General features: G+C 35.7%; 1 protein-coding gene across 1 annotated transcript in view; it reads right to left on the bottom strand.

The window, feature by feature from the left end:
* SLC41A2 (solute carrier family 41 member 2) overlaps nt 1-13105 on the bottom strand; it is a 58944-nt gene that overhangs the window by 28021 nt on the left and 17818 nt on the right. The window contains exons 4-6 of the mRNA XM_055808316.1: nt 12202-12273; nt 11198-11342; nt 9155-9301 (exon numbers count right to left, since the gene is read on the bottom strand). Coding sequence (XP_055664291.1) covers nt 9155-9301; nt 11198-11342; nt 12202-12273 — 364 coding nt within the window. The remainder of the gene's footprint in view (nt 1-9154; nt 9302-11197; nt 11343-12201; nt 12274-13105) is intronic.

The following is a 13105-nucleotide window of genomic DNA, read 5'->3' as shown; positions in this document are numbered from 1 at the left end:
CTATCTGTAGAAAGAACGAAATGTGAAGAGGATTTTTGTATGATGCTTTATTATAAAAATTCAATAAGGATGCGGAACATAAAACATTATTTTGTAACATATCTACAAAAATAAAACCCTTAATATATTGAAAATGTGTTTATACACAAATTCATAGCATGTGTACTCCCCCTTCTTTCCAAAGCACAGATAATATGGTAATCTTCCCAAAAATAGCATATGTAAAATGATGCAAGCACAATGTGTCATAATGAGACACTTATACCAGTAGCTCAGTTGTTTTATAACCAGTCTGAGTCCAAAAATTCAGAGCCGCAATTCTGCTCCTTGCACTTGTCCATCAGAATTGCATCGTATTTCATAGGAACACAACTGGAAACACCAGTGTGTTCCAAACTCGTCACAAAGCTGAGCTTATAAGGCAAACAGCTGCTTCCAAAGAAACAGTATTTTTTCAGATTACTTGGTTTTATAATCCCATCCACACAGAAGCAATTACAGTGATCCAAGACTTCCTAATTCAACTGTAAGGTAAATAATGGAAAATTTATCCTAATGGCAAATGTGTATATGTATATCAACTATGTAAACATTCCACTTCTACATATATTTAGTTTTATGAGAAATGTGGTCATGTATTTAATGTTAAATACATTTTGTCTAAACTTTCAGAATTTGGACAACTCGATGCAAAACATATTTTAAATTAACAGGTTGAACTAGTTAATGTAGAACACACAAACACTTTACTAAAAAAGAATATTTAGTATATTAAAAAGTATTCTCACCCATGTATTATGGCTTATTACAAAGGCTGCAAATTCAAGCAATTACTGCTTTGATGTTATCTTAGTGAAGCTAAAATTGCTCCTGGAAGAATTGCTGTAGAGTTTTTAGAAGTTACTATCCTTCAGCATTGACTAATAACAACCTCTGCAGCAGAGCCAGCAGAAAAGATGGTAAGATAGCTTTCACTGGGTAAGCTAAAAGTAGAAAGCTATTAGAATAAGAATGAGACAAAGGCCAAAAAAGAAGTAATTTTTTTCCTTTCCTTATCTAACAGTATATTATCTTCTTCTTCCTTTCTGGTGCTTTTCCCTCCTTTCTCCTCTTTCTGTGAACTAAGAGGTGGGCCTAATGTAAAGAGTTCTTACTCAAAAGAGTACACACAATACACGATTCCTTTATTTGATAATCACAGTTTTGTTTTAGGAAACTTAATAAAAAAAGACAAAAACATGCTGATGCAAAGTTCTTGAACTACTTTCTGCCCAGGTAAGTGTACCCTTCCCTCCTCTTGCAATGAAGATCCCAAGTGTGCACTAAAATTGGTCACATAGAAAGGCATCATGCACTCTACATGTATTTACTTAAATTTTTTATCTTCTCTCTTCCCCCCCCCCCCCGCTGTTTTTCTTTTTTTTTTTTTTCCTCAATTGCAAGACATAAATCATACTGTATCCCTGCTACTTTTTCTTTCTTCCTCTCTGTCCATTCCTCTCATATGCAAGGTAGGGGCATTAGCATGTACCAGATGCCAAATAACTGATTTAAAGGTCAGAATGAGAAAATAGCTTTGATGTAATATATTTAGTAAAATATAAAAGGGCACAAAGTAAGTTCCAAGTCTCTGCCACATTTTTTGAGAGGTTGCCAATTTTATTAAAAGGTAAAGTCTGCTGGTCAGCAAAGTTCCTCTGTTGCAAACAAACGCTGAACCTCAAAATACAGATGCAATTGTGAACATTACCCAAATTAATCACTAAATTTTAAAATTCTTTCACTTGTACATCAACAATTAGCCCACTGTACTTTTTATTACAGGACTTCTACCAATATAGGAAAGGAAATTACGGTTCAAAAAAGTATGCATTTTACAATAATTTCTTTAATTCCACTAACAACTTGTTAGAATGTGTTAATAAAAAAAAAGGAGAGTATTTACCTGCCTGCACCAGTCTCCAAGCTTAGAGAGCTAGTCCAAGAATTATGAACAACACTAAAAATAAGTAAAGTATAATTCCTTTCTTCGGGGTGGGGGTTGGAACATATAGATAAAACTGAAATCACTCCAGGAAACGAACAACTAACACTAACGAAGAATTATTTAATTGGTAACTTCTAAATAACTAATAACTATGTAAAATATAAAATATACATACACGTCGTCCTGCCACAGAAATGTTTTGTAAGAAGTATTAAAGAAAGGAAAAAATAATATGAGAAGACAGTCTCGCTATTGTATAATGATTCATGACTTATAACTAAAATAAATATAATTTGTATCAGCAGTGCAACAGGGCCATTTCAGAAGTCAGCAAATAGCCAGAAGCAAGAGTAGCTTTACAAATCTTAGAAACATGATTAACCCATGGCTGATTCTCAACCCTTTCACTAGCTGAATTCAACATGCTTTAAGTTAGTTAACACAGCTCCAGGAAAAAAGGAAATGTGCACCCATAAAATTACACAAACTGTTATTTTTATAGCAAAGCAAAACTTAGATGAACTTTCAAGAGAGTGAATATGTGTTTGATAGCAATAAAACCAAAGTGCATAGTGAATAAAAGACAATGGCATGAAGCAAAATGCAACCAGTGGTTTGGGGTTGGTTTTTTTTAACACATTAAGGTAGGACTTTCAAGAGTATTCAGCAATGGATTAGCCTTGTTCCTCTGAGTCAACAGCAAGTGAGAGGAGTTAAATTTTTTGGCCTTCTTGTTCAACATTTTAGTACGTATAAATGTCTTCATTTCACTGTGAAGAAAAGTACAGCGAAAACATACAAAATATGTTTTCTACCTGAGTCCTTTAAATGGAGTTGGACAGAAAACAAATTATAAAAGATAATCCATCATTGCAATACTGTCGTAAGCTTCTTGAAAAGAACAAAACCCAAGAGTGGCTCTGAGGAGTGGGGGACCTCCAAGGCCAGGACACAGACAGAGCTTAGTTTCTTTTTTAAAAAAACCTTCCACTATGCTAATACACTATCATTTTATTGAGGTTCTCTGTTCTAAAGTGCTAGAGAGAATGGTAAATAAACAAATAAATAGGGCACCAACCATCCCCATGCTGCTAAGCAAAGGAGGAAATCGAGCATATTGTTTACAAGTTTTAGACCAGAAAACTGAAATTCACCCTGCCCAGTTTTTTTTTAAGGTAAGGATGATGTAAAAATTAATGCAAGGCAGTTGCTCCCTATCAGAACTTCAAATTCTGCTGCTTATTAAGTTGAATGAAAAAAATAGAACTATGGGAGCAATTACTAATTCGGAATTACATTACAGAATCTGTCATGAGTGAACAATGGTAGACTCCGGTTACCTACAGGACCAGCGAAACTACTCAACTCCAACTTAACTCTTGGGAACAGAGTGTAGGACTTTTTTTTCTTTCTTTTCTTTTTCTGTGGGAGATTCTACTTGTAGAACACCATACTATAAGAATTTAAAAAGACATTAACTTTGAAATGCATCTTTTAAGGAAGAGTGGGCCATCTTCCTCTTCATATTTAATTCACAGAAGAAGAAAATGCATTGTGCAATAGCTGGAGAATGGGAAAAGGGAATAAATTACTCCTCTTTTAGGGCTCACTTCACCCCGTTTTTGATAGATTTATAGCAGGTAGCTTACACAGTAAAAGGACTCTCGCTCAGCCTGGCTCTGCTATAGAATTTGTACCGTCCCACAGTAGAAGATGAACTCCTAAAAGCACTCAGCTCTTCAATGAACTTCTGACTGTCACTTTAAATCAAAAAAGGAAGGATGGAAGAGGAAAGAGACAAAGTTCTCAACTGAGTCCTTACTGATCTTCCTTTAGTAAAGTAAACCCTTTAGTAAGCAATTATAAAAATTAATATAGTTCAGAGAACTCAGATGCTTAGTGTTTTACTCCTTGTGCAGGGTATCTCCTGTGACAGACTGTTCAGTGCAGTGCCACTACAAACAGTGCAGCCTCTAGTAGGAAGTAAGGGTAAATTGGAAATAGGCTACTTCAAAGCAACCGATAGGAACCTGATAATAATAATATGAAGCACACAATTTGTCTTCACAGCCTGGATCCAACACGCACAGAGAGAGAAATGCATATATTTAATGCGTGTATTTAATGCATATATTTAAGACACATTCTGTGAGAAACAAAGGAAAGCTTTAGACGAAGACTTCAGATCATTACCGACAAATGACAAGCAGCACAGACGGTCGGACTGAATATTCTGGGGCTTCCTACCCCGCGGCGCTCCCCGCGCTGCTCGGGGCGCAGCGGCCGGGTCCAGCGGCAGTCCTGGGGAGCCCTCTAGTGCTGCCCCCGCTGCGGAACCACGGTGCGCGGGTACCGCTCGTTTTTTAGGGAGTTGTTAAGACAGAAAGAACTGATAACCTTTCACGATGTACATCCCTATGTTTGATAGCTTTGCCGTTATTTTTAAAGCACTCGGATGAACTTTTGAGAAATTATATATGCAACGGTGTCCACGTGAGATGTTGCATTTGGCCCTAGCCTAGGTAAAAATGCTCCAGTCTTTTTTGGTTTCTTCCTCCCTGTCTCTTCTGGGTATGGCATGAAGCATCGTATCAAATCAGAGGCTGGGCACAGGTGTACAGCTCTGTTACAGACGAGCGTAAAGCTTGTACGTAGATCATTTCCCTACTTCCAGTTTTGTTATTTGAAAACAACTCCTCCCATGCAGAGAGCAGCCAGAAACTTAACTTTTGTTTCAGTACATTTGAGTAGCTAGGCTAAAAAAACCATAGGGGAAAATAGTTAATTCAGAATACAGTTCAGAGGCAAGTCCCACCTGCTTCATTACTAGCCCATAAACTGTGAGGTTCTTTACAACATCCCCCTTGTGCCTGTTATTCTGGCACTGAGAAAGCAGGGAAACAACAAAAATAACATAAGAACCTCTGTGGTGGGTGAGGCCAAATGCCTCATCTAGTCCATTATCCTGTGTCTGACTGTGGTCAGCAGTTCAGGCTTATGGAAAGAAGAAAAGAAAATAACAAGTTTAAGAGTGATGCTTTTTTCAGAGTGCTCTGCCAGCTTCTGCTGCCATTTGCCTTGGGGATTTCATCACTCAAGTTTCTGTCTGCATCCATCTATTCAATACTTCTCAATGGATCCTTCTCTCATTAATTTATCCAAATAGTTTTCTAAAATCACTTTGGTCCTCTTAATATATCACAGCAGTAAGTCCACATCCCAATCACGTATTGTGTAATAAAGTTTCTTTAACTTTTTTTAACCTGTCACCTATTCATTTTCTGAATGCCTCTTCCCTGCCATTCACAACTTAGCGTATCTCTCCTGAGCTGAAGCTACTCCATACTTTTATTCCTTAATACTCTTTCATAGTTCAAATACATGCACCTTGGATACCACACATTTCCAAGGGCTTTCTGGTATGTCCTTACTTTAGAAAGACTCTCTGTTTCCTACAAGAAAGTAATACAAAAACATTGGGGAAAAAATAAAGAGCAGAAGCAGCCATTTTAGTGGTAACTAGATAATCACATGTCACCAAAAGAGATATATTTTTAGAAGACCGTACAGAAAGAAAATTGGGAGTAACCCTTCGAAGTGTACTTGAGCACACTAAACTTCTCCTCTACACATACATGTGTGGGATCTGCTTTTCAACTACAGTTGCTGACCAAAGTGTGAATGGCCATGACATCTGTAAAAGCAGCAAAGGACCAGTTCAAACTGGCCCCACTTCTTTTCTTATTCCTCTGAGACACATTAGGTTATCTGTAACTAGAGGTGTAAATTTCTGGAAATGTGTGTCAAAGGAAGAAAGAAGTCCAAGTTTTTTTCCCCATCTTCTGAGAGTTGAATGTGGTTTTGTTCATTTTTTTATTTAAAAAAAACCAAACAAGCATCTTTTATGAGAAACTGAAATATTAGGAGTAATTAGGTACTCCTTAAAAAAACATTATTTGTAATTTATATAAAGCGTAGGAAGGCAGTACTAGATATAGCAACAAAATAATACATGTTCTTTATTTACAAATGAGCAGTGTTGCTACTATTAAAATCCAGCTACTACTTAAATACCAGCACATGTAACTAGGTTTTGCCTGTGGCCACAATTTAAAAAAAAATAAAAATGGGAAGGAGTAGAGGAAGCTGTTTAAAAACCTTAGTCATATGGGTTCAGCTTAGGCAATTATACAGAGACCATTGCAATGCAAATTTGACTGACGTCATGTCAACATTTTCTAAATATGAAAAATCAAAGCCAAAAAAGCATAAGAAAACAGTGTTTGCAGGGAAAAGTTTAGGAAACAAATGAAAAAATCACTGGCATATTCATTACAATGTAGTCTACAAAGCAAAATTTTAAAAACTAAAATGAAGTTTGACCCACAGGGCATAAGTATCTAAGAAACTTCATTTAAAATACTTACTAGTTAAGATTTAAAACCTGAAGTCTAGCATTAATTATTTTAAATCAGATACAGTCCTGACAAGAATAAATTTTAATCATAACCCTAGCCCCAGCTCTAATCTCAGTGTTAACCCAAATTTTACAACCTCTTCCAACTCCACACCTGTCCAGATAACTAGAATATGCCAATAACCCTAACTAATTCTCTCCTGGTTAACTCCTTTCTATCTAGGGGGTATACCAACTTCCCTGGCACATCACTGAGTTGCACAAACCCTAATTTTGAACTAATTTCAAACATGTCAGTTGTTGGAACCTGAAATCTATTTTCAGCAGAATAACTCAATGTTCCAGTCTAGTAAGATCTTTGGGCATAGCAATAAATCTAGATAAACAGTCTCTAATGAGCTAAACTCTAATTATTATCCCAGCCCCAGAATTAGCTAGAGACACCAAATTTCATGAGAGTAGAGGCCTCCTCTCTGTTTTTCTCATTAGGAAAAAAGAAAGAAGAGAGGTTGAAAAAATCTCTATCCATTTTCTTTTCACTGTAAGTCTATAAACTTCCCTAAAATAAGTATTTAAAGGAAGTATTTGAGAAATAAGTTTATTAGAATATAATACAAAGTACTTAAATATAGTTATGAGATTATCAATACAATTCAAGTTTTAACAAAAATATAGAAAATATTAAAAATGGCTATATTGCCCACTGATACATTTAAGCTGACATCATGTCAACATTTTCTAGATATGAAAAATCAAATACTGAAAATATGAAACCATCAGTTGAAAACAAAGAAACAAAATGGCAAGTCACACCAAGGTCATTTGAGTCTTACTAGATACATTTTCTGACTGATATAATACTTACACATGGGCAGCTCTAATTTTTACATAAAAAGGCTTGAACCATGAGCATAGACATAAAGAACATATGTGGTGATAACACTTCTGGTAAAACGATTATGGACAAGACAAAATTTAGCCTGTGGTATCCTATACTATAATTGTCTCCAATCATGTCTTTTAAAATACAATATACTTTAAATAGTTTCTATGGAAGGAATCGGTTGCAGCAGTAATTTAACTTTAAATCTTGTTCTGAACATTCTTCTCCTCCTGTGAGAAAATGTTTTCACACTTTTTGTGTATTCATGGGGGAGATGAAGAAACAGGAGAAAACAAGACACATTTTTTAGTTCCTCATACTCATTTTCCAAGTTTGTATCTCCTTTGTGACAATCAAGCATTTCATTACATCAGCTACTATCTGAGCATGCTCCTAATAATAATTATAGGAATATTCATTTTTAGCAGACATTGTGATGATGAACCTTCTACAGTGGTCTGCTCCTTTAAGAATGTAGGATTTAGGCAGTACAGGTCCTAGAATTCTGAAAGACAGTTTCAAAGGGACTATAGAAACATGTAAATAACTGGCAGAAGAACTGCAGACTGGGGCTGGGAGTCGGGGGGGAGGTCATTTGTAAGAAAATTAGTTTGGAGCTCTTTATGTGCGATTCACCTGTTCATAGCTATTAGTGGGAAAGCAAGTAAACAGTAAAACACAATCATCAAGAAACAGACAATTCATGCATGCAGTAGGATTAGATCATTGCCCTCTGTAGTCAGTGGTCAACTAAGGCCTCTCCTTTGCTGCTTAGCTATTCACAGTGGTTATAGATTTTTACATCTTGTATGGCAGAACTGCTGTTCTGAAGAAAGCTACAGCTAAATCAGTGGATTTGTTTCAAATACAGTCACCAAATTTGTAAGACAAAAACCAACCAACCAACCAAACAAAAAAACCCAAAAAACAAACCAGAAGAAAGCAGGGTCATTCCAGCCGGAGACGCTGGAAGCAGTTAATTCATTTACTGAAAAGCAGAAGGAAACACTGGTAAAATCAAGCACAGGCACAGGGAGCAGGAGGGAGACATGGAAGTGTCACTGTGAGGGAAAGGAGATAGGAAAGAGCTGAGGAAACTGGTATTGGAAGCTGAAGTAGGAGAAACGAAGAAACAAGAAGGTATTGCAATGGGAGCTAGAAAGCACTTGGAAGGAATCATAAGGAAACTCACAATAGTCTTTGTGTAACACATTAAAAAGTCAGAGCAATCACAAAGCACAAATATATCCAAAATTAGGCTTCACTTCTTTGAATACATACTTGACAACTTGCTATTGTTACTCGAATTACTTAAATTATTTTTATTTTGGTTTCTGGACATTGCTGCAGCTCAAGATAATTTGAATGGTCTGTAAAGCCACACCCTAACAAAAGTTTTGCTCAAAGCAAAACTCCTTTCCCAGCAGCTTATCAAGATAGCCAGTCCAACTCCTTCCCCCTCAGAGCCAGGTGAGAACAATTCAAAAGGGCTTTGTGAAGCAAATATTTGATTTAGGGGTGGGCATTCAAGAAAACTTGGATCAAGAGAGCTTCCCTCCCCCGCAAGACAGCAGGGTAAATACAGCAACTACAATTTCTAATTCACATGTAGATTGACTGTGATACTGTGAGAGTCTTTCAGGTATTAGTAGATTGTGCCAAGACTGTGGTTAGTGACTTCTATCATCTTAAAACAAAACAAGAAAGATCATGGCATAATGCTGCAACCCAAGACTTATCATTCAATGGTATAAATGTTGACCAAAGAGTCAAAAGTTTTCTGAATCTCTCCCTCCCTGCCTTCTCCCCACCCTCCTAACCCAGAAGAGGTTCCTTCGGAGACACACACACTGAGAAACGTACTTACCAAGGCAAGTATAAAGACCCTGACTTATCCATGCTAGTATAGCAAGAGTGATAAGATCTCCAAAACTTGCTGCTATAGGAGTGGCAACATTGTCAGGATTAATACCAGTCTTCTTTGATCCAACAATAACACCAACCATTATTATTCCTAGATTCAACAAAGAAGACAGTACAGTAATCGTATCTACTGTTGTAACTCCACAGAAAATCCCAAGATAATGGCAATTTCAAACTTAATAAACAAGAAGGCAGTGCTTTTGTCCCAGGATGCTTGTTCTTCCCACCTGACTGATGTCTGTATTTTTAAGTTTTAGCAATTTTTAAAAATGGGTTTATATATTAAAAGAAACACAGTAAGCATACACAAAAAAAAAAAAATCAAGAACCATCCGTACAATTAACTGTTTTGCTTATGATTAGAATTATAACTATTGAAATTGTAAATCGCCATTTCCTGAAGAAAAAAGTATGCAGTGTGTTATTTCTACACCCTATTAATTTTCACTGATCAAAATTTAAATGACACTAGGCTGAAAACAACATAAGATTAAATACGTCAGCATCCGATATTGTACAAGGTTTTCAGTCATGGACTTAGCACCGAACATCAAGAAGCTACATCATAAATTAAAACAAAGATAACATGTAAAAATTTTACTTGCTACACAGTTAAAAAATTTTAATTAGGGGTGTTGGTTTCTATTTTTTTTCCTATAAACAGCAACGCTATTTAAGAGGTATTTCCTGCAGAATGTTAGTGGCTACTAAAAATAAAATTCATGTTGTTATTAACAGTTGCCTTTGGCATAACTTGAGTAATTTCCCTCTCATCATATAATATACATAAGAGTTTCAACTGGGTATGCTATCTTTTATGTTATTTTAAAGAGTTTTTGAGAAATTGGTATTATAATTTTCATGTATTTTACCAATATTATGTATTTTAGGCTGCATTAAAAGTTCACTTTCAGAAAAACTGCCTAAAGAGTTACACTTCCTGAAGTTCTCAAAAAAAAGGACTGAAATGATCCTGTAGCATCACAACATTTCAAAAGCACCTCTTTCACATGTAGGAGAATGAAGCTTAGAAAGTAATTTCCTATGTTGGCCCATCACCAGATAACAAAAAATGTTTCTCTTCATGTCCAAATTATACATGAGAGGTGGAAAAAATGTACTCATGTTCCTCAGTTCTCTTGCTGCTCTAAATTCTGCACATGATTAAACTCAATGGCTTTGTAGTCACTAGAAAAAGTGTGTGTTCTTAATTCCATGCAAAACTTTAATAATTTTGAAATTCTCACATTAGGCATATTAAATGAGTAAAATAAGGAAGTTAAAATATTTTACCTGACTTACCATTATTAAGACTACTGGCTATGTATTTTCATTAAGAATATGTCGCAAGTAGAGGTACTTTTTTCACCCCCTCATGTCTATTAAGTACCATCTTTTATGGTTAAATGTTTCCTGTCAGTTGGGAGGAGAAGATTAAATTCATCATGCCATATGGCTCCAGACAGACACTGGCACTGTTCATAGCAGGGGACTTGAACTTGGCCCAAACCCTTCACTTAAACCAATTTGTTCACTTAAGATACAAAACAGAGCACAAACTAGCATATAAGCAGCATGGACAGCCAGGAACTTCAGCTGAACTAACATCCGGGTTCACCTGGGTTTAAATACAACTAAGTTCTACCTGTTTAGTACTAACAATATATTTTGTACATTAATGAATTTAGAAAGCAGGGAAAAAAGTTCTCCATCATATCAGGTAAAACCTAAAAAAAACCCCATACTTTTTGTTTTAGGTATGCTCAGGAGGTCATGCAAATCAAAACCTTTTCAAAGAATATGACAGGAGAGGAACGTAATATGCAGGCCTATATGGAAATTCCAAAAGGGCATCCTACCCTCAGCTGTGTTTCAGATCTATTATACCTTACTGGATTTAAATTTTTAAAGACTACCAACATAATATACATTCAGCATTCACAGAAAACTAAATAAATGTAAAAAGTAAGAGATATGCTCCTTTTACCTTGTAAAAGGGAAGCTATGAAGGCAGTTGCTACGCTGCTAGAACACAGAAGGACTGAATGATCAAAGCGGTATTTGCCCTCTGGAATCCAGCCCAATATAACTGCAGCCACTGCTGCCAGAAATCCAACTACTGTTGCCTGAACCTGGAAAAGAATAAGAAGGTGAACGATTCTTAACATAGTTGATAGACTTCGGAGGACTACAGCATCATTTTCTGTTATTCTTTTCTCTATCTACATTTATTTGCAAGGTGTAAAGGAATCATGCTCATCCATTTCATAGTGATGATGATAACCTTGGATGATCAAGAAGAAAAATCTTACATCAGCAGCAAAGGCTTTACCAGCATTTCAGAGACTCAAGAATAACAGAAGTAAAACCAGAGAAAAGAGCTGAGGATTTACCAGAAACCAATGCCTAAAGAGGCTCCTAAGCCACTTAAAACAGTGAAGTCATAGCATAACATTTCACCTATTTTTTGAGCATGTTGTATTATAACGCATGAACATGGAAAAGTTCTTAAACTTAAGAAATAGTTGCTTTGGAGAACAAGCACTCCTTTCCTCAAATATCCCAACTATTTAAAATATCGTTTATTATCCAAAAGCTCTATCACATACTTCTTCTAAACACTGAATCCAATGCAAATACAGTACTGAAAACATTTGAGAGGTCAAATTTAAAAGGTTTTGCCAAATCTGAATTTTTTCTCTGATTATCCTCTGATCCTCTCTCAGAAATATTAAGAAGGAAATACCGTTGCTACAGTGACAAAGAATACTTTACCTCTTCTTCTGGTAAATATAAGCTCATATTGTCTTAGAGAAGAACTAAACTCTTAAAAAAAAAAGTCATGTAAATGTATGTTAAATATGAGCCAGTGTAGCAGAACTAGTTTCTCATTAACATTGCCCACCTCCATACTTACCAATGTTTGTGATAGACTTTTTCAATAACTTTGCTCACTTAGAAGTGTTAATCAAATAAATCCAACATATTTACCTGTTTTAAGGCCAAATTGCCGATTATCAGGTTCCATTTCTCAATAGGAGAATCCATTTTTCCAATATTTACCTGTCAAAATTACAAAATAACTCAGATATTTGGGTTCAAAATTGTATTACTTGAAAACACACTAACTAACAAGGCAGAAACCCACAAATAATTCAACTCATACAAAAAAAGATACATTTTGAAAGCAAGTTAAAACTAAGCTACACTTTTTCAAGTCAATCATTTTTGTTGATTTAAAAATGTACTTAGAGTATCTATCCAAAAGTAGATAAATTTGATGCAGTTTTACATAGTAACTTGTTTAACCTCACATTACCGTGCAAGATATACTAGCTACCTTACATTCCAGGGATGTCCAAGCACCACCAGTGATTAGATCCATGGCTGGAAGGAAAACTTAACCAGTGTTTAGTCACTTTAGACTGAACTTGTTTCTATGGTCCTTAAATTCTGAGCTAATAGGACACTGAGTAGATGTGTGTGCGAACACACACACTCATGCAAGTGTGGTAATTAACTGCAATGAAACTACCTGCATGGAGAAATTGCAAGTGCTTATGGAAAATCAGAAACCACATCTAACACTGTTTAGTATTCTAACTTTTCATTTATACGCTACAGGTAGAGACTTGTGATGCTGTAAATGATCTAAGTCCAGTCCTAAGGCAGCAGCTGGAAAGGCAGCAAATAAATTATTCTAAGAAATGAACAAGTGCATACATATTCTTCTATAATTTCCTACATTCACTTTTTTTTTTGTAGAGGACAAGATCTGAAGAGCAGTAGATACCACTGTAGTATGACTATGTTTAAAATAATCTTCTTTTTAAGATAACTGAACAATTTTTTACATGTCAAGCATTAATTTTAGTGTTTTTTTCCCATAGAATAC

The sequence above is a fragment of the Falco peregrinus genome, chromosome 6 (genome assembly GCF_023634155.1).
Source record: "Falco peregrinus isolate bFalPer1 chromosome 6, bFalPer1.pri, whole genome shotgun sequence".
In the NCBI taxonomy this organism is placed as follows: domain Eukaryota; kingdom Metazoa; phylum Chordata; class Aves; order Falconiformes; family Falconidae; genus Falco; species Falco peregrinus.
The sequence above is the reverse complement of the archived record's forward strand: the minus strand, read 5'-3'. Positions and strand labels throughout refer to the sequence as shown.